General features: G+C 39.8%; 1 protein-coding gene across 1 annotated transcript in view; it reads right to left on the bottom strand.

Moving 5' to 3' along the window:
• Positions 1-21,580, bottom strand: part of pkd1a (polycystic kidney disease 1a) — an 84,713-nt gene extending 63,133 nt beyond the window's left edge. Inside the window, exons 1-6 of the mRNA XM_058090334.1 lie at positions 20,954-21,580; positions 4,387-4,458; positions 4,226-4,294; positions 2,100-2,171; positions 895-1,058; positions 510-760 (exon numbers count right to left, since the gene is read on the bottom strand). Of these exons, the coding sequence (XP_057946317.1) occupies positions 510-760; positions 895-1,058; positions 2,100-2,171; positions 4,226-4,294; positions 4,387-4,458; positions 20,954-21,228 (903 nt within the window). The 5' untranslated portion in view covers positions 21,229-21,580. The remainder of the gene's footprint in view (positions 1-509; positions 761-894; positions 1,059-2,099; positions 2,172-4,225; positions 4,295-4,386; positions 4,459-20,953) is intronic.
• Between the last annotated feature and the right edge of the window lie 1,332 nt (positions 21,581-22,912).

The raw sequence follows: 22,912 nt of genomic DNA, 5'->3' as shown, positions 1-22,912 counted from the left end.
CCCTGACTACAAGATACCTCAATCGGATCGGGGAAAGGAATATTCCATCCCTGTTAATCCGATTATATATTCATTCGGATTGGCACTATTCTTTCGGAATGAGGCGTATACAAAGGTTAAATTCTTTCCGTTTGAGCAAATAAACCAAATGCAATTGGAATATTTGGGTCCACGTATACGTGGATATTGACATAATATTTGCAAATGATGATTAATAAATGTTAATTATAAAAAGTGATATTGGATAATTCCTCACGGCACACCTGACAATTTCTCAAGGCACACTAGTGTGCCGCGGCACAGTGGTTGAAAATCACTGTGCTAGACTGTATAAGTGTTGTTTAAAATGAAATTTTAAACAAAAACAATGTAATACAGCTCTTCTATTGGACCTCAAAAAGGTCCAAATTGTGCATTAAATGACGTGTCTGCTGATAATCTATAATTAAATAATCCACATCAATGGGTGACACATAGTGACAAAGTTCATTGTGTGTGTTGGTGCATACCTTCATGACGTTGGGGTTGGTACATGCAGCAGAACACTGAGATTCGCTGATTAAGTTGGGCTCGGAGTTTGTACTGCAGAGACACTCGCGCCTCGCCCCCAGACCGCCGTAACGGTGAGATGCAGCGAAACATACGCTGTTGCACTGTTCACGCGTGAAGTTGCCCGAGGTGGACGATGAGAAGATGACAAGCTCGCGGCGTCCCCCTCCTCCACTGCTGCTGTCCTCAAAACAGGCGGCGTAATTCAAACCTTGGAGCACATGTTAAATTATGGACTCGGTCACATCGTTAAACAGAATGTAAAAAAAAAAAAATTCAAGGAGTGTCCATGATATTATTATTATATTATAATGTGTGTATAATGTATGTTCCTGTTTATAGTACCGCAGGTGAGCAGGCTGACGTTGAGCAGGGGTTGGTGGCGGAGCTCAGGAGGGTGGTTACAGAGCATAGCATCAGGCCGGCGAACTCGCACACCTTTCTCCTGGAGCCAGCTGACTAAGCGGAAGAGCTTACAGTCACACTCAAAAGGGTTACTGCTTAGGTCACTGCGGGGAAATGGAAATGGACAACGATACAAAAGTTAAAGGCTTTGTTTCTTTGGTTTATTCATTCATTCATTCATTTTCTACCGCTTTTCCTGGAGCCTATCCCAGCTGTCTTTGGGCGAGAGGCGGGGTACACCCTGGACTGGTGGCCAGCCAATCACAGGGCACATATAGACAAACAACCATTCACACTCACATTCATACCTATGGACAATTTGGAGTCGCCAATTAACCTAGCATGTTTTTGGAATGTGGGAGGAAACCGGAGTACCCGGAGAAAACCCACGCATGCACGGGGAGAACATGCAAACTCCACACAGAGATAGCTGAGGGTGGAATTGAACCCTGGTCTCCTAGCTGTGAGGTCTAACCACTCGACCGCCGTGCCGCCCTTCTTTGGTTTATTCATTCATTCATTCATTTTCTACCGCTTTTCCTGGAGCCTATCCCAGCTGTCTTCGGGCGAGAGGCGGGGTACACCCCGGACTGGTCGCCAGCCAATCACAGGGCACATATAGACAAACAACCATTCACACTCACATTCATACCTATGGACAATTTGGAGTCGCCAATTAACCTAGCATGTTTTTGGAATGTGGGAGGAAACCGGAGTACCCGGAGAAAACCCACGCATGCACGGGGAGAACATGTAAACTCCACACAGAGATAGCCGAGGGTGGAATTGAACCCTGGTCTCCTAGCTGTGAGGTCTGCAAATGCACATAGAATGATGACAACAAAAATAGCACATAAGAGTTGAGTTTAAGAGCTTATATATAGCCATTTCTATAGTTTTCTTGATAATAACTTAGTAAGTTCTTATATCAATAGCTTTAGCATTTTACATCCAAAACACTAAACTCAAAATGAGATATTTTTGTTGTCATCATATTTGTTCAAAGATGGGTACCTTTAGCTGTGCAAGGCATTACAATCAACAAGAAAAAATAAACAAGGGAGGTCTAATACTGATGATGACAGTGAAAATATTGTGATAAACAAAAATATAGGAGGTACTAAAATAGAATGCGGATAACTTACATTTGCGTTAAATTGCACAGGTCGTCGCATATTCTTTCTTCTATCTTGGTAATTAAGTTGTTGCTCAAATCTCTGTTGGAAAAAAGCAAACCACAAGAATAAGAATAGTCCCCAGTTTGTGACGCATTTTCATGATGTATATAATAGGGCTGTCAAATTATTACAATTTTTTTCTCTCAAATGAATCACAGGTTTCAAATTAATTAATGATGGTGAATCACCGTTTACAACTATGTGTGAAATCTACACATTTTTACTGTAATTTATGTAATTTATAAATGACCACACAATCATTGAATCATTAACATTAACCGGGTTATTTGGAGAAATATGGGGTTGCGTTCAAAGACACAGCATAGTTTAAGTTGAATTGACATGTTTTTCCTGGGATGTCCGAGCATATTTAAATGCAGCTAATTGTAGTGAGGGATTATTGTTTCCTTTTGTCTGCCCTTTTGTTAATTTTGACCGCACAAAATAAATATGTGGCTGTGTAAGTATTTCACTCCTCTGACAGGCTGTAGCATTTTTGTATCCTTGTTAAAACATACCATAAAAAACATGCAACACCACACAAAATAAATATGTGGCTGTGATTCTCTGTGTGTCATTGCCCAGTGACAACCAGGAAGTATCATTCCGAGGTAGAACTTGAGTCCGAGATGGACTGAAGACGTGTTTGTGAGTTGGAGATAGAATAGCCAGCTTAATTTTTTTTAAATTATTTAAAGGCTGTATAACACCGCACCGTACATTTTATAAACTTTCGACGCATTCTTATTTTGTTTAAACACTCTCAGAGTTGAAATCAACCTTGGATACAAGAGATTATTAAGTGGAAGTATTTCACTCCTCTGACAGGCTGTAGCATTTTTGTATCCTTGTTAAAACATACCGTAAAAAACATGCATCATTTGACTTAAAAAAATAAATAAATTGCACTGATGTTGACATGTTCAGGGCTGAATAAAATGACCAGTGCAACTTACGCAAAAATATAATCTTTTTCCTTTTTATATTTCAACTCTGCGCAACTAAAGTGGCAAAAGAGTTTGACTCTTTTGTGATTAAGGGCTATATATAAAAACTTGACTTGAAATTAATTTTCTTCATAATTTGACAAATTTACTCTCTTAAAATCGCAGCATCTTTCTTGTTAAAATGCAATTTTCTTCTCTTAATATTTCGACTTTAATCTAAAAAATTACAGCCTTTTTTTTACATTTTTGCTGTTGTTTTTTTCAATTGCCCAACAATTCCAACTTTCGTCTTGTACATTTTCTTCTCATAATGATGACTTTATTCCAATAATATGTTGACATTATTCTTGAAACATTTTCCGCAACCTGATTTTCCAAAAATATTTATTTGTTGTTTCTAATAATATTACAACTTCCAGAAAATGCTACCAAAATGATGTTGTTTCTCCTCCAAATACTTCTAATCTACTAACATTCAGATTTTTTTCACTTTATTTCACTTTATTTTCTACCGCAAGAAATCAATTTATCAATGTATCAATTATTATTTTTTTTTTTTATTAATTTTTTTCTCTCTTTTTTTTTCTTTTTAGTTTGCTTGTTAAAGTGTATTTCCATAATGTGGAGTGTGCCCATTAAAAAAAAAAAAAACAACTCACGGGCAAATGGCCCACATGCCGCACTTTGGACACCCCTGCTTTATGGTGTCCCTCTTTTTCTCTCTCCTTCTTTCCACCGTCTACCCCAGTTGACGACATAATGGGGCCGTTGTTGTGGTGGTTTTGGAAGGAGCTGATGGAAACCATCAGAGTCCTCCCTCATCACACACATGAACACACAACCATTTCACATAAAATGGGTGGAAGAAATAAGCTAATGGATGGAAGAAGAAAGGGGACTGACAGATGGAGGGAGGCTGGTGGTGGTGGTGGCGGTGTGGCTACTCTGGAACCGTAAGCTGTAATTGCGCTTCATCATGGTTTGATTGGTGTGTGTGTGTGTGTGTGTGTGTGTGTGTGTGCAAGCGCACACCCCCTTAGGATGTCTGCTTATAAAACCAGACTAATGCCTTTTTTTTCCGCAGTGCATCTCATATTGACATTGACATTGTGTATATTTTATATAACCACTTGACTTTGTACTCACAGGACTGTCAACGGCCCACAGCAGAACACCCCTCTGGGGAGCACAATGATTCTGTTTCCTTGTAGATACCTGTAGGATTGAGGAATACTGTGTGTGATAGACTCAAAGTACAGGTGACAACCCCCCCCCCCCTAAAAAAAAAACACAATGTGTGTACTCACAGCTCTCGGAGGCCGACGATTCGATCAAGCAGACTTGTATCAAGGGAGGAGATGTGGTTCTTGGAAAGATCTCTGCGGGATAAACCAACATATCCTCCCCTTTAAAATGTGAATTTGTATTTACACACATGACATTGTTAGAGTAGAAAATGGGAACGACTGCAGTGCTGGGAAATGAAGAAGGTAGGGATAAACAAATTGTTTATGGAAACTGGAGGTAAGAGAGATGACACTCTTTTTCGTTCTCGACCCCTCATGTCCTCCTTCACTACATCCATAAACTTCCTCTTTGGTCTTCAGCATCCTTCTACCAATATATTCACTATCTCCCAACTATGTCTCAAACCATCTCAGTCTGGCCTCTTTGACTTTATCTCCAAAGCCTCTAACATGTAATGTCCCTCTGATGTACTCCTTACTGATCCTATCCATCCTGGTCACTCCCAATGAGAACCTCAGCATCCTCATCTCTGCTACCTACACTTCTGCTTCCTGCCTTTTCTTCAGCGGCACTGTCTCTAGACCAGGGGTCTCAAACACGCGGCCCGCGGGCCAAATGTGGCCCGCAGGACACTAGTTTGAGGCCTTCGCCTTGATATGAAAGTTTAATGTTTGATATGGATGCTGTATGGTATCATGTACCCAGAAAAAATTATTACGTTTGATTCATGTTCATGTTAAAGGTTAAATAACTGTTAATAGTTATCCTCCCTATCCGTGTGGAAGTGGTAAGTTTTTGGCTATTTAAGTTTAAAGGAAATAACTTGAAGGCTACCGTTCAGGTCGCTAGCGCTCTAGTTTGCGAGTTAGCATGTGTCTCCAGACCCTGCAGTTGCGCAATATGTTGTAAATAAAAAGAGTATAAATGTGACTATAGTCGTGTTTTGTCATGTCTACAGGGCTCTAATAATGCTTTGTTCATTTTAATATGAAAAAAATAATTTGTCTACCCACCAACTATATGTGGTTTCTTAAGTTTTTATTATTTGCCGTTTTATTATTATTATTATTATATTTATTTATTACTGAATGATTGATTTTCTTTATTCTTGATTTGTTTATTTATTTTTCATCTTATTTTGTGTAGAAAAATAAAAATTAAGATATTTGAGAATAGTGGAATGTTTTATCAGAGCTTTTCTTGTAGAAAATCGGAACCAAAGCGAAGTTTTTTTAATTTTTTGGTTTTTAATAAATGCATTTTTTTTTTTTTTTTGAAAACCTGATGCGGCCCAGTCTCACCCAGACCCGAGCTCCAGTGGCCTCCCAAGTAAATTGAGTTTGAGATCCCTGTGGTAAAACCTTCTCCTAAGGGGTACTCCGTGGGGGGCATTTTGATTTTGTGTACTGTGTATATATAACTGAATGTGTGTGACTGTAAATAGAATTGTTTCCTCTGGGAATGAGTCGACTCCCAATTATATTATGCATCGGATATCTTATACACTCACTGGTCACAGCATTATGTACCCATGCTCATTCTACAAAACATATATTTTTAACACGTCTGGTATCCGATATTGATATTGGATTGTCAATTTTTTTTTTTACACAAATCTGCGAATTTGCAGTGAATGCCGAATCTAAGTATACGCGGAGATCGATTGCATTTTATTTATATCAGCATGTAGAGTGATGTATGTTTGAGGTGTCAATATCCTCCAACAAAACCGTTCATTAGTATTCAGCAGCATGCCAAATACTATCCACTTCACTGTCCAAGCTACCAATCTATATTCATGCCATTTACGGTATGCATGGATTGAGAGCTTTACTCATTTTCCTTCCCTAATGGAAGTCCCGTTTTTATTTGCAGCAGCGTAGATTCTCCAGTGAGTTTAAATATGTGCCCTTTCTCACATTTGCACCACTCAATCTTGCACGGATGCCACAGGAATGCTTACAGAAAAGCCAGGAATGAAATCATCCAAAATGTCAAGAATATGAGCTTTTAAAAGAAAAGCAAAGTTAAGCCAAGGCTATCCGTTTATTGGATCCGATTTTCAGGACCACTCTTGAACGGTAGACCTCGTTAGACCTGCGGAGGTTCAAAAGAATCTTATGAAATATATTTCCTTATATGTCTTTACAATAAAATGACCTTGATGTATTATTACAAAATTCTGCATAGAATAAGAATAATGAAATTAATAGCCATTAAAGGGTTAAGATTTTTTTTTTAATCATAATACCATTTATATATGACGCAGTCAAGAGTTGCTGAGCTGATTCTGTTGCAAGGACAGGGATGCAATACTGTTTTGGTAGATACCATTTAAAGGTTGATAATGCATGTGCGCACTGATGCCGTATCTTCAGTTGCTAGCACCTCGGTTTTATAAATGCCTTAGTTTTCTGTCTTGGTTTTTGTCTCGGTTATTGTTCAGTGAGCCTAATAAACTAGACCATTTGCCATTGTATCATTGTGTGGAATTGAGCGCCAAACCTAAGCATTCATGTGTGAAGAATAATTAGTAGTTATTTTAGCGATGGGACACTATAGACCAGGGGTGGGCAAACTTTTTGACTTGCGGGCCGCATTGATATCACAAAATTTCCGGGGGGTGGGGCAGACTATATACTATTTTACACGTAACAGTCCACCTGGTATTATTGTATCTGTAAAATTGTCATGCAATCTGCTATTATTATTTATTATTTTATATTTATATTTAAATATTTAAAAAATAATAAAATATTATAATAATTAAAACAAAATTAAAATAATAATTATTATATTATTATTATGTAAAATATGCAAATATAACAATATTATTATATATAATTAATATAATAATTAGCATTAATATAATAAATATAATAATCATAATAGTTATAATAATAATATAATAATAATATTTTTTATTATTATTATGTGCTTGTGTCTCTTTTTTCAGGAGCACTTTGTAAACAACATGTCACGGTTCGGCTTGAGAGCTTTAAAGTTCGACCCCAGGATGCAGAGAGCAGGACCAAATAGCAGGTAAATAATATTTATTCTAGCTATAATAGCAGCAGCAGAAAAAGGCAACTCAGGTAGCAGCAGGACAAACAAACAATACAATGATCCAACAAAGGGAGAAGGGCACACCTGAACTAAATAGAGGACAAATTAGGGACAGGTGTGGGTGACCATGGCAACGAAGGCAGACGAGGCGAAAGAGGCAAAAGAGGAAGTCCAATACAAAATAAGAGTTCAAAACGGAAACCAAAGCCCAGACAGAGAACATAGACACACTGTCACGCACGAACCCACACAGGGCGTGACACAACAGACCATGTCAAACAACGAAATTGATACAACCATCAAAAGGTTGGCTCAGGCCATGATGCCAGGTTGTATGTTGACTTTAAATGAAATACGAAAATCGACTAGGTATGCCTGCAAACAGCCACAGCAAGAGGAAGTCACCACACCACTCTCAATGGCGGTAAATATGGCTGCAATCTCCAGGGATCTCCGTTTGCTAGCAGATATTTCGGATAATGCTTCCCCGGATTACCTGCTTTTCCGGGTGGAAGCCTTATTGGAGCCTGATCTCTCTCCTCCCCGACGGAGCTTTTTCGCACTCGCATGTCGATCAACCAAGAGGCGAACAGTTCAACCCAAGACACACTTAGGACCGCCCCCTCATTTGAATAGTTTTTCCTTCTGCATTTCAAGCTGACATTGTCTGCTGCATGAAATAAATACATATGAGAGCAGAGTGCTTTTATTTATTTATTGATATGTAATTCTATTTATATATTTATTTTTGTATTTATTTCTACATTTATTTTTATATTTATTTTTAATTTTTGAATCTTGTTTTTTTATTTTTGTATTTATTTTTGCTTTTATTTATTTATATATTTTTTTATTTTTGTTTTTATTTCCATTTATATTTATTTTTGTGTGTTTAATTTTTTGATTTTTTTTTTCATTTTTGTTTTTATTTTCACTTTTATTTATTTATTATTTTGGCAGTTTTGGTCCTCCATACCAATGAACCTAACATGGATGAATATGGGAGGAAACTAGAGTACCCACGCACACGGGGGGGGGGGGGGAACATACATGAGCCGCACCAGTGTGTGTAATAATGACTGTACCTGTTCCTGAAGTTTACAAAAACTTCAACTAAGTATACAAGTATACAACTCTAACTGTCCACTATCTTAAGTAAAGTGTAGCGTCAGTGCCTGGAGTTCAGGTTACGCTGGACCCAATTCTACTAAAAAGTGATTTCACTGATGAGGCTTGGTGTGTTTTTTTTTTTAGAAGCAGTAGATGAATCACGACAAAGGAAGTGAGAGAAGCCGAAATTGATTTTTTTTTTTTTTTTTTTGCCAACACAAACAACCGAGGAACAGTGAGGAACGCAGCCCAGTGACTTCAGAGCTTCTTTGGAGCTTCACGAGCAAAGCCTGAGCTGCACGTGAGAAAGAGGAAACAAAGGTTGTGAGAGGACAAAGAGCGCGAAATGTAACACGACGGGATTCTACCTTCTTCATGTTCCACGATGAACTAACGAAGAACATATTTGGACTGAAATGTTCCACGTTCATTACAGCATGTGCACAGTAGACATTAAGTTCACCTCAGGAGGTAAAACAATAAATAAATAAAGTCAATGTGAGTTTGATTATATGGGAACACACTCACTCGCTCGCTCGCTCTCTTTCTTGTGTGTGTGTGTGTGTGTGTGAACTGAGCAGGACGCCCATTCCCAAAAGGAAACATCTGTACATTCCAGACAAACTGTGTAAGAAAGATGGAGCGCAAGAGAGCGTTCTCCTCTGCTGAAGCCATCAGCAGATAAAAACAAAGATGCTTCATCCACGAGCCGATAGTTTGCACATTCAGCCGACACCTCATCTTATGTAACGCAATATTTTCTATGCCAAAAAAAAAAAACCAACATTCTCACATTAGTGGAAATGCTGCTTTGGATGAGAGACATAAAAAGTCAGAGAGCGTGTTTAGCATATATCATATAACATGACCTTCACTATGTCTATTAGCGACAAGCTCCTGTTCTCTGCTGCTATCTTTGAACACACGTGGTTTTACTTACACACACACACACACACACACACACACACACAGCAAAGGCACACTTGAGCTATAGTGCTGCTCACAAACATCCACTGCACACATATGGTTCTGTTTTACTAACGGTGTGGCCAATGATCTAACCGCTCCTTATAAGGCCTGTCTGGTGCCACTTATTCTGAGCTGGTGGATGGGAACACACACACACATGTGCACAAACACACACACACACACACATGATGGAAAGAATACGAATAGTGGAAAATATAAATGACCACAAAAAGAGACAGAATTCTCACAGTGATATTAATGGCAATGAAAGTACGCATATGTACATATAATGCCAAATAAAAAGAGCCGCAGTATTGAATATGAGCGGTAAGTTTGGAACATATAAGATATCATATTGACTGCCTTGAGGTAACAAAGTGAAGTCAAAGTCTCAGAAAGTGGAGACCAACGTCCCACTAACCCACTAAACACAGACTTCTCTGTGGTCGCTTTCATCCTTCCTTCAGCATCCCGCTGCTGCTGCCTCACCCTTTTTCTCTTTTTCCCTTTGCTTCTTGCTGCTTTAAAGCATTTAATAAAGGAGACGCTCAAAGATGACACAGTTACAAAATAGAGCAGTCAGGGCTCTACATTAAAAACCAAAATGACTTGCCCATGGGGAATCCTTAAGGCAGGGGTGGGCAAACTACGGCCCGGGGGCCACATGCGGCCCACCAAGTGTTTGAATCCGGCCCGCCAGTTGCTTTCTAAGTAACTTCAACTTTTAACATACAAACTGGCAACATGACTTGCAAGTCGGATGTCTGATTTAGTAAAAAATAAACAACAAAACTGTAAAATTAAATGACATAGTTGGATGTGGTGTGATGTTTAAAGTGCTCCTAAAAAAGGGACATGAGAACATACAACTGATATAGGATAACACTTTTACAGATAAAATTAGACAAATAATTCAAGGAAAATGATAAGCATAAAATAGTGTGTTAAATATATGTTCTGGCCCCCCAGACAATTTTGTTAACTCAATGCGGCCCTCGAGTCCAAATATTTGCCCACCCCTGCCTTAAGGTGAGAACTACTTGCCCCAACTTGCCCCATGTAAAATGAAAAGACTGCCATAATGATATCATGTCATTTTTTGTGGCATCACATGAGAATCTCAAATAAATAAAATAATATAATAAATAATACGGCGGCACGGTGGTCTAGGGGTTAGCGCACAGACCTCACAGCTAGGAGACCAGGGTTCAATTCCACCCTCGGGCATCTCTGTGTGGAGTTTGCATGTTCTCCTCGTGCATGCGTGGGTTTTCTCCGGGTACTCCGGTTTCCTCCCACATTCCAAAAACATGCTAGGTTAATTAGCGACTCCAAATTGTCCATAGGTATGAATGTGAGTGTGAATGGTTGTTTGTCTATATGTGCCCTGTGATTGGCTGGCGACCAGTCCAGGGTGTACCCCGCCTCCAGCACCCCCCGCGACCCTCGTGAGGAAAAGCGGTAGAAAATGAATGAATGAATGAATAAATAATACCTTACACATGGTAGTCGTAGTAAGCAGTGATATTTATAAGTTGTGCACCACAATGAAACATTATTGAATAGACACATTTGTGTACTAGTAAAGTGTTTTTAATCCAGAAAAAATGCTCAATGGTCAAACAATAATTTGTGAAGCAAAGGTGAGAAAAATACACAGAGAAATGAAACCGCTAGATTTTGTAGCTTGTGCAAAATCAGCACTTGGTATTGGATCTAATGGGTGGTGTTTCATTGTGACCACTTCAAATTGTCACAGCAATGTGATTCACTCACCTTTGCCATCATTTGATTTGCTAACCGCTAATAAAATACTTGTTTAGGAGGCACTGCTTCATCACTTTTTGCTGTTTCCTTCAGAATTAGACCATGTTGGCAGGGACGCCATGATGGATGTTTTCATAGTCAAACCATCGCTGATTGGTTGATCGCGAACAAGAACGGGTGTGGGTAAAACGCGGACTGTGGATTACGGACCGCGGTCTAAATAAACGATTCTGATTGGTCCATTGCAAGGATTTCTTTGCAAATTACCACCGGAATTACACAGTCCGTGTTTTACCAACACCCAACAAGAACCGCTTTTAAAAAAAAACCTCTTGGCAGTAGTGCACTTGCCCGACGGGAATATCACTGATTAGATTTACTTGCCCCAATTTTGTTTTAACTTGCCCCGGGCCATCGGTACATCGTTATTGTCGAGCCCTGGCAGTGATTTTCAACCACTGTGCCGCGGCACACTAGTGTGCCTTGAGAAATTGTCAGGTGAGCCATGAGGAATTATCCAATATCACTTTTTATAATTAACATTTATTAATCATCATTTGCAAATATTATGTCAATATCCACGTATACGTGGACCCAAATATTCCAATTGCATTTGGTTTATTTGCTCAAACTGAAAAAATTTAACCTCATTCCGAAAAAATAGTGCCAATCCGAATGAATATATAATCGGATTAACAGGAGTGGAATATTCCTTTCCCCGATCCGATTGAGGTATCTTGTAGCCGCTCAAACGGAAAGTTGTCAGGGTGCGTTCTTCTTCTTCTGTAATTTATTGGCGGTTGGCAAGCAGCTTTCGTGTGCATTAGCGCCATCTGTGGAACAGAATCTAAACCGGGGTGGGCAAACTTTTTGACTCGCGGGCCGCATTGATTTAACAAAATTGACAGGGGGCCAGACTATATTTTACGCATATAATTCATATAAAATTCATATAATAATTCATATAAAACAGTCCACCTGGAATGATTGTATCTGTAAGTGTCATGCAACCTGCTATGTATATAAACAGCAGATCACATCAAATAAACAAATTGATTTAAAAAAAAAAACTACCTAAACCATCAAAAGGTTGGCTAAAGCCATGATGTCAGGTTGTATGTTAAGTTTGGAAAGAACGTGCGGGCCATATTTAAACACTTGGCGGGCCGGATGTGGCCCCCGGGTCGTAGTTTGCCCACCCCTGATCTAAACCCTTCTTTACGCCATTCATAAGTCCATAAGTCAAAAGAAAATACAGTAAACCTCGGATATATCGGACTCGGATATATCGGAAATTCGCTCACAACGGACAGATAAAAAAGAACCGATTTTTCTGTAATGCATTTCCAATAAAAATTCATTGCATATATCGGATTTTTTATAACGGATTTCGCCTATTTCGGACAAAATCTCCAGTCCCGTTCCAATGCATTTCCATTAAATTTCCCTCACATATATCGGATGGCCGCATCGTGGTGCTCCGATTCGCCGAATCGTGACAGGCCGCTATACGACGTCATTTGCAGCGTTTGCAGCGTTGCCTGCGCGTCCAGGTACATTGGAAACATAGTCAAGGAAGTGCCTTTTTATAACGGATAAAATCCCATTTACGCATATACCGGATATAAATCCGATATATGCGTAAAACGGACATTTTCCGGTATACGCATATAACGGATTTCGCTTATATCGGACAAAACCAGTGGGAACAATTGAATCCGATATATCCGAGGTTTACTGTATATATCTATATAAAACATGTACCCAGTTGAATTATAAAATATTAGCAAGCTTGAATTTGATCCTTTTCCTGGTTAAATTGATCATATCGCATGCTCAGATATGACGTAACACGCAGCTCCAGACGTTCTTCAGTTTTAAAAATGGAGGCCAGCAATCGGCACTGGACTGATACGGAAAGTTTGTTTTTGATTCAAACTAAATTTCAAGACTGGACAAACGAAAAACTGGCAATACGGAATTATTCCAACAAGTGAAAGAACAACTCGGTATCGGGAAGTCGGTATCACGTGATGTTGGTGTTTACGTTTTACTGGGCATGCCCCATTGACTATTCTGGTTGATTATAGCGACGCATGTAGACAAGAGATTGGAATATTCCTTTCCATGTGTACCATTGTTTCCGGAAAAGTCATTGGGAAAGAGAAAAACTCCTCATGTAAACATGGCTACTGTGGAGTGTCCGTGGTGTAAAGACTGGCAGAGCAATGTAATATCGGTCCGTGTGGCAACACCTAGCTCCTTCCTCCTATAGACTTAGTGATGTTTTCCAATGTAAAAAAAAGTGCCGTGGTTCAAAAAAGGTTGAAAAATACTGAAATAAAGGATGAAATACAACGACCAGTGAACCAAATCATGGAGATGATCAGTGTGAGATTGATTGTGTCCATCTCAGCCTGACACAGCATCACATTAGAGCCGCCGTGAGAGCACTTCTATGTGATATTGCAGTGATGAGAGCACCGTTTCTCGTTTCAAGCTGTAATTCAGGAGTTGTGCTATAGGGGGCAATAATGTTTGCCTGCTAGATACAGCCAGACTAAAATGAGAAGAGTTGTGGGGAAGCGCTTCATTGCTGTAAGGCAGGGGTCTCAAACACGCGGCCCGTGGGCCAAATGTGGCCCGCAGGACACTAGTTTGAGGCCCCCGCCTTGATATGAAAGTTTAATGTTAGTGCGGCCCGCGCAAGTTTGATATGGATGCTGTATGGTATCATGTACCCAGAAAAAATTATTACGTTTGACTCATGTTCATGTTAAAGGTTAAATAACTGTTAATAGTTATCCTCCCTATACGTGTGGAAGTGGTAAGTTTTTGGCTATTTAAGTTTAAAGGAAATAACTTGAAGGCTACCGTTTAGGTCGCTAGCTCTCTAGTTTGCGAGTTAGCATGTGTCTCAAGACCCTGCAGTTGGGCAATATGTTGTAAATAAAAAGTATAAATGTGACTATAGTCGTGTTTTGTCATGTCTACAGGGCTCTAATAATGCTTTGTTCATTTTAATCTGAAAAAATAATTTGTCTACCCACCAACTATATGTGGTTTCTTAAGTTTTTATTATTTGCCGTTTTATTATTATTATTATTATATTTATTTATTACTGATTCATTCATTCATTCATTTTCTACCGCTTTTTCCTCACGAGGGTCGCGGGGGTGCTGGAGCCTATCCCAGCTGTCTTCGGGCGTAAGGCGGGGTACACCCTAGACTGGTCGCCAGCCAATCACAGGGCACATATAGACAAACAACCATTCACACTCACATTCATACCTATGGACAATTTGGAGTGGCTAATTAACCTAGCATGTTTTTGGAATGTGGGAGGAAACCGGAGTACCCGGAGAAAACCCACGCATGCACGGGGAGAACATGCAAACTCCACACAGAGATGCCCGAGGGTGGGACCGAACCCTGGTCTCCTAGCTGTGAGGTCTGTGCGCTAACCCCTAGACCACCGTGCCGCCCTTTATTATTATTATTATATTTATTTATTACTGATTCATTCATTCATTCATTTTCTACCGCTTTTTCCTCACGAGGGTCGCGGGGGTGCTGGAGCCTATCCCAGCTATCTTCTGGCGAGAGGCGGGGTACACACTGGACAGATTGCCAGCCAATCACAGGGCACATATAGACAAACAACCATTCACACTCACATTCATACCTATGGACAATTTGGAGTCGCCAATTAACCTAGCATGTTTTTGGAATGTGGGAGGAAACCGGAGTCCTCGGAGACAACCCACACGGGGAGAACATGCAAACTCCACACAGAGATGGCCGAGGGTGGAATCGAACCCGTACCTACATGTAGATGTAAAACAAAAACCCGAGACAACTCACTCGACAGTTTACAGTGGGAGGAGCTAAGAGACTGATTGAAGATGTCTACAACGTCTTAATGTTTAAATGAAGAGTCTGCCTGGCTGGGTCACAACACTCTCCACTCCTCTTCAGAACATTCTGTCCATTTTTCCAGCTGCTGCTTGCCTGCATTGTCTGGCTTCCAGCTGGAATACGAAGGGCAGCTGCGTGCAGCGGTTTTAACACACTTGCTGAAATAAAGCCTCATAGGAGCACACACACACACACACACACACACACTGACCGTGTTGTCAATGCATGTATGGAAAACCTCCCCCAAAAGACTGTACCCACTCTCATGTCTCTCATTGGACACCGTTTCTGGTAAATGAAACTGTGTCAGTCCGTCCCACGTCGTAAAGTGTGAGATCAGAAAATAATCAGAGGCGTACTTTGCTTCTGGTGAGAGAAAAGAACTTCTAACTCCGTTTAGGTCGCTAGCTCTCTAGTTTGCGAGTTAGCATGTGTCTCAAGACCCTGCAGTTGCGCAATATGTTGTAAATAAAAAGAGTATAAATGTGACTATAGTCGTGTTTTGTCATGTCTACAGGGCTCTAATAATGCTTTGTTCATTTTAATCTGAAAAAAAATAATTTGTCTACCCACCAACTATATGTGCTTTCTTAAGTTTTTATTATTTGCCGTTTTATTATTATTATTATATGTATTTATTTATTACTGATTGATGTATCATGTACCCAGAAAAAATTATTACGTTTGATTAATGTTCATGTTAAAGGTTAAATAACTGTTAATGGTTATCCTCCCTATCCGTGTGGAAGTGGTAAGTTTTTGGCTATTTAAGTTTCAAGGAAATAACTTGAAGGCTACCGTTTAGGTCGCTAGCTCTCTAGTTTGCGAGTTAGCATGTGTCTCAAGACCCTGCAGTTGCGCAATATGTTGTAAATAAAAAGAGTATAAATGTGACTATAGTCATGTTTTGTCATGTCTACAGGGCTCTAATAATGCTTTGTTCATTTTAATCTGAAAAAAATCATTTGTCTACCCACCAACTATATGTGGTTTCTTAAGTTGTTATTATTTGCAGTTTTATTATTATTATTATATGTATTTATTACTGATTGATTGATTTTCTTTATTCTTGATTTGTTTGTTTATTTTTCATCTTATTTTGTGTAGAAAAATAAAAATTAAGATATTTGAGAACAGTGGAATGTTTTATCAGAGCTTTTCTTGTAGAAAATTGGAACCAAAGCAAAGTTTTTTAATTTTTTTTTGTTTTTAATAAATGCGTTTTTTTTGTTTTTTTTTTTGAAAACCTGATGCGGCCCAGTCTCACCCAGACCCGAGCTCCAGTGGCCCCCAAGTAAATTGAGTTTGAGACCCCTGATATAAAAAGAGCGTCACACTCTTTGCTCCACTGTGCTTCCGTCTGCCTTTGTGACAGAGAGGCGTGCTTGTCCTGGTGCACATGCGTTGATTATACTTTTTAAAAAATATGATTTATGAAATACATTACAGCCGTAACAATAACATAACACGTGATTTTTGACAGCCCTACTTAACGTAAATATTTTTTCCCCCAAATTGTGGTTGTGTTCAATCAGTCTGGTTGTAAAACCCCAAAAAGATGATGGTATCTTTCAGGACTTCTCTCTCTTTATCTCAGTGGAATGTCTGCGCTTCCATTACTGATGTCATTAGTTGCTCTTGCCATGGTAACACAATAAACTCCCTCACACACGGTCAATGCGTTCGATGCTTGTGTATGCGTTTGTGCATGTGTGTGTCTTCAAAGGAGATGACATGATGATGGTTTTATCTGAAGGAGACCAAATGAAAAGCCAGCTCAGACCAAGGCTTTCTTTTATACCTCTTGTTTCTTTCACATCGGGTGACAGAATGCACCTGAATGCATCCTATTTCAGCATTCAAACAAGTACATAGGAGCATAAAATGTACGGCATACATAATTACAGCATACAGTACAGGATACGTCTATGTAAGACTGGGACGTAGCTATCAACAGTCAACTTGCTCAACATGATCGGAAGTCCTGCATGGAATTACAACGGGAATTACAAGCAGTGTGGACTATGTAGGCTTTGGAGGTACGGCAAATCATCTCGGACCGCGAGCCTATGCGCCACCGTCGGCCATTTAAGAGGGAGATGGAGATGCTGCAGCAGTAGCATGATAGCTAAGCTCAAGGTTAGACTGTGACTCCGATTCCCTGTCTTCCAAACAACTAACTCATTCATTTTCTACTGCTTTTCCTCACGAGGGTCGCGGGGGTGCTGGAGCCTATCCCAGCTGTCTTCAGGTACACCCTGGACTGGTCGCCAGCCAATCACAGGGCACATATAGACAAACAACCATTCACACTCACATTCATACCTATGGACAATTTGGAGTGGCTAATTAACCTAGCATGTTTTTGGAATGTGGGAGGAAACCGGAGTACCCGGAGAAAACCCACTCATGCACGGGGAGAACATGCAAACTCCACACAGAGATACCCGAACAGGGGAATTGAACTCAGGGCTCCATAGCTCACAACAAACTGAAAATCAACTCCCTGATGTCACTTCCTGTGCACCATCAAATCTGCTCGGAGTACCCGGAAAAAAACCCACACATGCACAGGGGGGGGACATGCAAACTCCACACAGAGACGGCACAGGGTGGAATCGAACTCGGACTTACATTCATTCATTCATTCATTTTCTACCGCTTTTTCCTCATGAGGGTCACGGAGGGTGCTGGAGCCTATCCCAGCTGTCTTTGGGCGAGAGGCGGGGTACACCCTGGACTGGTCGCCAGCCAATCACAGGGCACATATAGACAAACAACCATTCACACTCACATTCATACCTATGGACAATTTGGAGTGGCCAATTAACCTAGCATGTTTTTGGAATGTGGGAGGAAACCGGAGTACCCGGAGACAACCCACACGGGGAGAACATGCAAACTCCAAACAAAGATGGCCGAGGGTGGAATTGAACCCCGGTCTCCTAGCTGTGAGGTCTGTGCGCTAACCACTCGACCACCGTGCCCCCCGTCAATAAATCATTTTGTTCTTATTCTTCTTGTGAGAGTATACACATTACAAAACGTGGCTATGATGAAGCCATATATGATATTCCAGCTGTTTTTATATACAGTATATTCATACATACATGCCACTATTAATGCCATTGTGGCTGGCTAACATCTGCGTAGCATGTGCTGTTTATACACAATGTAAGGGCAAGGAAAAGATTGTGTGTTCAATTAGCAATGTGGTTGTTAGGTTTGTAAAAAGTGTGACAAATATTCAGGTAGGGGGTTCTATAACTCTTGTTTTATATACTGTAAGTAATATGATCTGGGTTCTAGTAACAGGAAGACATGATGTACTAAGCCCACAAATTTGCATGGCGTTGCGGACGCATGCCTTCATACATGGGCTTCTTTCCCAAATACTGAGTACCTCCAGTAAAACAAGCACAATGAATAATAAATGGGAAAATGAACGTACATCTAACACTGGATGATTATTATTTTCACAAACATATGAACTAATTAACATTAATGATTTCATTTCATGCCGGCGGAGGCGAGGTTGAAATAAAAATAACTAAGGTCCAGCCAGTCTGCAGAGTTCACAGTCAATCATCTCACCTTTTTCCGGTACCTGACATTTCTGCATATATGCTGCATGTTTAAGTTAAATAAGAGTGGGTGGTTTGAGGGGAAATAAATAATTGAAAACATATGGCTTCCATGTGCTTAGAACATAATGTTCTTGTGCACCGGCACCGGAGGAGGAAAAGGCAAAAGGATCTACGCCACAAAAAGTCTACTTTTACTTTTCTAGTGACCAGCTTAACTCTTAAAGGAGAACTGCACTTATCTAAGACATGAACACATGACTTACTCTTTTCAGTGTGTTCTAAAGATATAAAAACAGATAAAAAGAGACAGCTTATTTCTGCATGCAACGCAGTGGTTCGCAATTATTTTCTGTCATTGTCATGCCCACCACGGCGGTCGAGTGGTTAGCGCGCAGACCTCACAGCTAGGAGACCGGGGTTCAATTCCACCCTCGGCCATCTCTGTGTGGAGTTTGCATGTTCTCCCCGTGCATGCGTGGGTTTTCTCCGGGTACTCCGGTTTCCTCCCACATTCCAAAAACATGCTAGGTTAATTAGCGACTCCAAATTGTCCATAGGTATGAATGTGAGTGTGAATGGTTGTTTGTCTATATGTGCCCTGTGATTGGCTGGCGACTAGTCTAGGGTGTACCCCGCCTCTCGCCCGAAGACAGCTGGGATAGGCTCCAGCACCCCCCGCGACCCTTGTGAGGAAAAGCGGTAGAAAATGAATGAATGAATGAATGTCATGCCCACTTTATTTAAATTAAATATTCATAATACATAGTATGCAAATAGAGCGTTGTTGGTACTTTTGGGAGTTTTTTCCCAGTTTTGTTTCCCATTACATGCAGTAATGAGCTGTCTCTTTTTATCTGTTTGTATATCTTTACAACGCACAATAAAGAGAATGCCATACGTGTTGATGATGATGGGCAAAATTCCATAAAAAAGTGCAGTTTTCCTTTAAGAACAACAAGAAATCCCATGCAGGCACTTAAAAAAAATAAACTCTGGCAATATTGTCTCGTAAATAGAAAGGCTGAGTCACAAAAAAAAGATTCCTTAAATAGAATTATTCTTCACATTGTAATTGTATGCAGTTTCATGCAGTAACATTTATACAACAGTACTGTTATTGCAGTGTAATTTCCATAGACGTAACAGATAGCAAAATGTCTGATGATTATAAAACAGGGGTCTCAAACACGCGGCCCGCGGGCCACATTTGATCTCACTAAATTGACACTTTAGATGTCGGTTGACCTTGTGGACACGGAAATTAACACCAGACACCAATTGTCTAGATCAGGGGTGTCAAACATGCGGCCCGCGGGCCAAATGTGGCCCGCAGGACACTAGTTTGAGGCCCCCCGCCTTGATATGAAAGTTTAATGTTAGTGCGGCCCACGCAAGTTTGATACAGATGCTGTATGGTATCATGTACCCAGAAAAAAATATTACGTTTGATTCATGTTCATGTTAAAGGTTAAATAACTGTTAATAGTTATCCTCGCTATCCGTGTGGAAGTGGTAAGTTTTTGGCTATTTAAGTTTAAAGGAAATAACTTGAAGGCTACCGTTTAGGTTGCTAGCTCTCTAGTTTGCGAGTTAGCATGTGTCACAAGACCCTGCAGTTGCGCAATGTGTTGTAAATAAAAAGAGTATAAATGCGACTTTTGTCAGTTCCATGCAACATTTATACAACAGTACTGTTATTGCAGTGTAATTTCCATAGACGTAACAGATAGCAACATGTCTGACCCTGCTTGGAACACTTTTATCCAGTCCAATTTCCAGTCCAAAGTAACCTTGTAATTAAGAGCTGTCTCTTTTTATCTGTTTGTATATCTTTACAACGCACAATAAAGAGAATGCCATATGTGCTCATGATGGGCAAAATTCCATAAAAAAGTGCAGTTTTCCTTTGGAACACTTTTATCCAGTCCAAAGTAACCTTGTAATTAAGAGGACCATCAGTCTAGAACTGGATCTGGGTCACTTTATTTTTGGAAATACTGTTGAAAAATGTTGCTTGATTGGGAAGCTAATGAATGTTTATGGTGGTATGATTGACAAGTGGATTTAATGCAAAATAGCATAATGATAATAATGAGAAGAGGGAATGAAATGAACTTCTAAATATTGAATATTGTAAGACTAATAACGCGCACTATTGTTTTGCATGACTATTATGTGAGACATTATGGGATAGCATCCATTGACTTACAGCACACTGGTGGCCAGCGGGATGTCTGCCACCCCGGGGGCCCTCTCCAGGCCGATGTTGGAGCAGTTGACCACGCAGGACTGCTGGAGCCCCGCCGGCATGCAGCTGCAGTTAACCGGACAGGGGCTGCAGCTCTTCCCATCTGCCGCCTGCGAGCCGAGGCTCCACGGCTCCAGGCAGCAGAGGGCCACCAACAGACTGGAGAAAAAGTAGACGCTGGGCCCGTAGACGCCATGTTTCCGCTTGGTTACAGTCGCTCCATTTCCACAAGGCATAGCTCACTCACATCGCATCGCCTCTGATGGTGGAAGTCCTCTCAAGCTGGGAAGGAACAAACCACTCAGGACCAAAGAAAATACGCTTTTTGGCCTCGGATTTCATGTGAGGAGAACCGAGGTAAAGAAGGATCCACTTTTTGACGCTGCGATCGACGCTTATATTTCCCAAGTTTCCTTTGGTTTTTCCCCGTTCTTCTGAAAAACTAACGGAGCGTCTCCAGGAATCTTTCTCTGGACTGGAAAAAAAAAGTTTTTGGAACTTCCTCTCTCCTGCTTGCTGCTCCTCCTCCGCCTCCTCTTTTCCACTTCATGCAGTACCATAAATGACCACTGAGCCATCCGGGACTAAACTGAGTCACAGTTCCAGTTGGGAAAATGACATTCAAAAAGTCATTAGTTACACTTACTTTCTATAAAAAGTCATTAAATTAGATTTATTAAATTAAAATTAAAATTAAAATTAAAATTAAAATTAAAATTAAAATTAAAATTAAAATTAAAATTAAAATTAAAATTAAAATTAAAATTAAAATTAAAATTAAAATTAAAATTAAAATTAAAATTAAAATTAAAATTAAAATTAAAATTAAAATTAAATTTTTTTTAAATAAATTAAAATTTTCCAAATACATTTTAATTTTAATTTTAATTTTAATTTTAATTTTAATTTTAATTTTAATTTTAATTTTAATTTTAATTTTAATTTTAATTTTAATTTTAAATTACATTTATTTAAATTAGCTTTTCTGTAAATCTACAAAGTTAACAGCAAAAGTAAATATTTTATCACCTTTTTGAAAGGTATCACACTCACATTCATACCTGAGGACAATTTAATTAACCTAGCATGTTTTTGGAATGTGGGAGGAAAACCGGAGTACCCGGAGAAAACCCACGCATGCACGGGGAGAACATGCAAATTCCATACAGAGATACCCGAACAGGGGAATTGAACTCGGGGCTCCATAGCTCACAACAAACTGAAACTCAACTCTGAATCCCTGATGTCACTTCCTGTCCACTATCAAATCTGCTCCCCTTACAAGGTAAACTGTCTTTAATGGCTATTTTTTAGTCTGATTATATGTGATTGAATGTGCGATATTGGGTAATGCGATTGCAAAGGTGACTATAGGGGTTTTATTTAATGCCTTGATTCCTCTTTTGATGCCATTATGTCAAACTTTTTGAATGTACTGAAAGCCTATGTACACTTTTTTGTTGAAATCATTTTACAAAATTATTGTGACTGAAATTCTCATTAAAAATGTTTGTGTTGTTTTGCATTCAAACGGCAGTAACGTCTTTTAGACACTTGAGTTGAGGCTGCACAGTGGAAAGTGGTTAGCGTGCAGGCCATACAGCTAGGAGACCTGGGTTCGATTCCCCGTTCGGGCATCTCTGTGTGGAGTTTGCATGTTCTCCCCCGTGTATGCTAGGTTAATTAGCGACTCCAAATTGTCCGTAGGTATGAATGTGAGTGTGAATGGTTGTTTGTCTATATGTGCCCTGTGATTGGCTGGCGACCAGTCCAGGGCGTACCTCGAGTGAGAGTGAGCATCAAATGTGTTTCAGCCACTCTCTCTATCCTACTAATGCTAATTTTAAAGCCGTTTTTTTCTTAAATCACTCACCTTATAAATAATCATGAAGTCTCTACCCCATCTTTTTGCCATATTCC

This window comes from Doryrhamphus excisus, chromosome 1 (assembly GCF_030265055.1).
Source record: "Doryrhamphus excisus isolate RoL2022-K1 chromosome 1, RoL_Dexc_1.0, whole genome shotgun sequence".
Classification (NCBI taxonomy): domain Eukaryota; kingdom Metazoa; phylum Chordata; class Actinopteri; order Syngnathiformes; family Syngnathidae; genus Doryrhamphus; species Doryrhamphus excisus.
The sequence above is the reverse complement of the archived record's forward strand: the minus strand, read 5'-3'. Positions and strand labels throughout refer to the sequence as shown.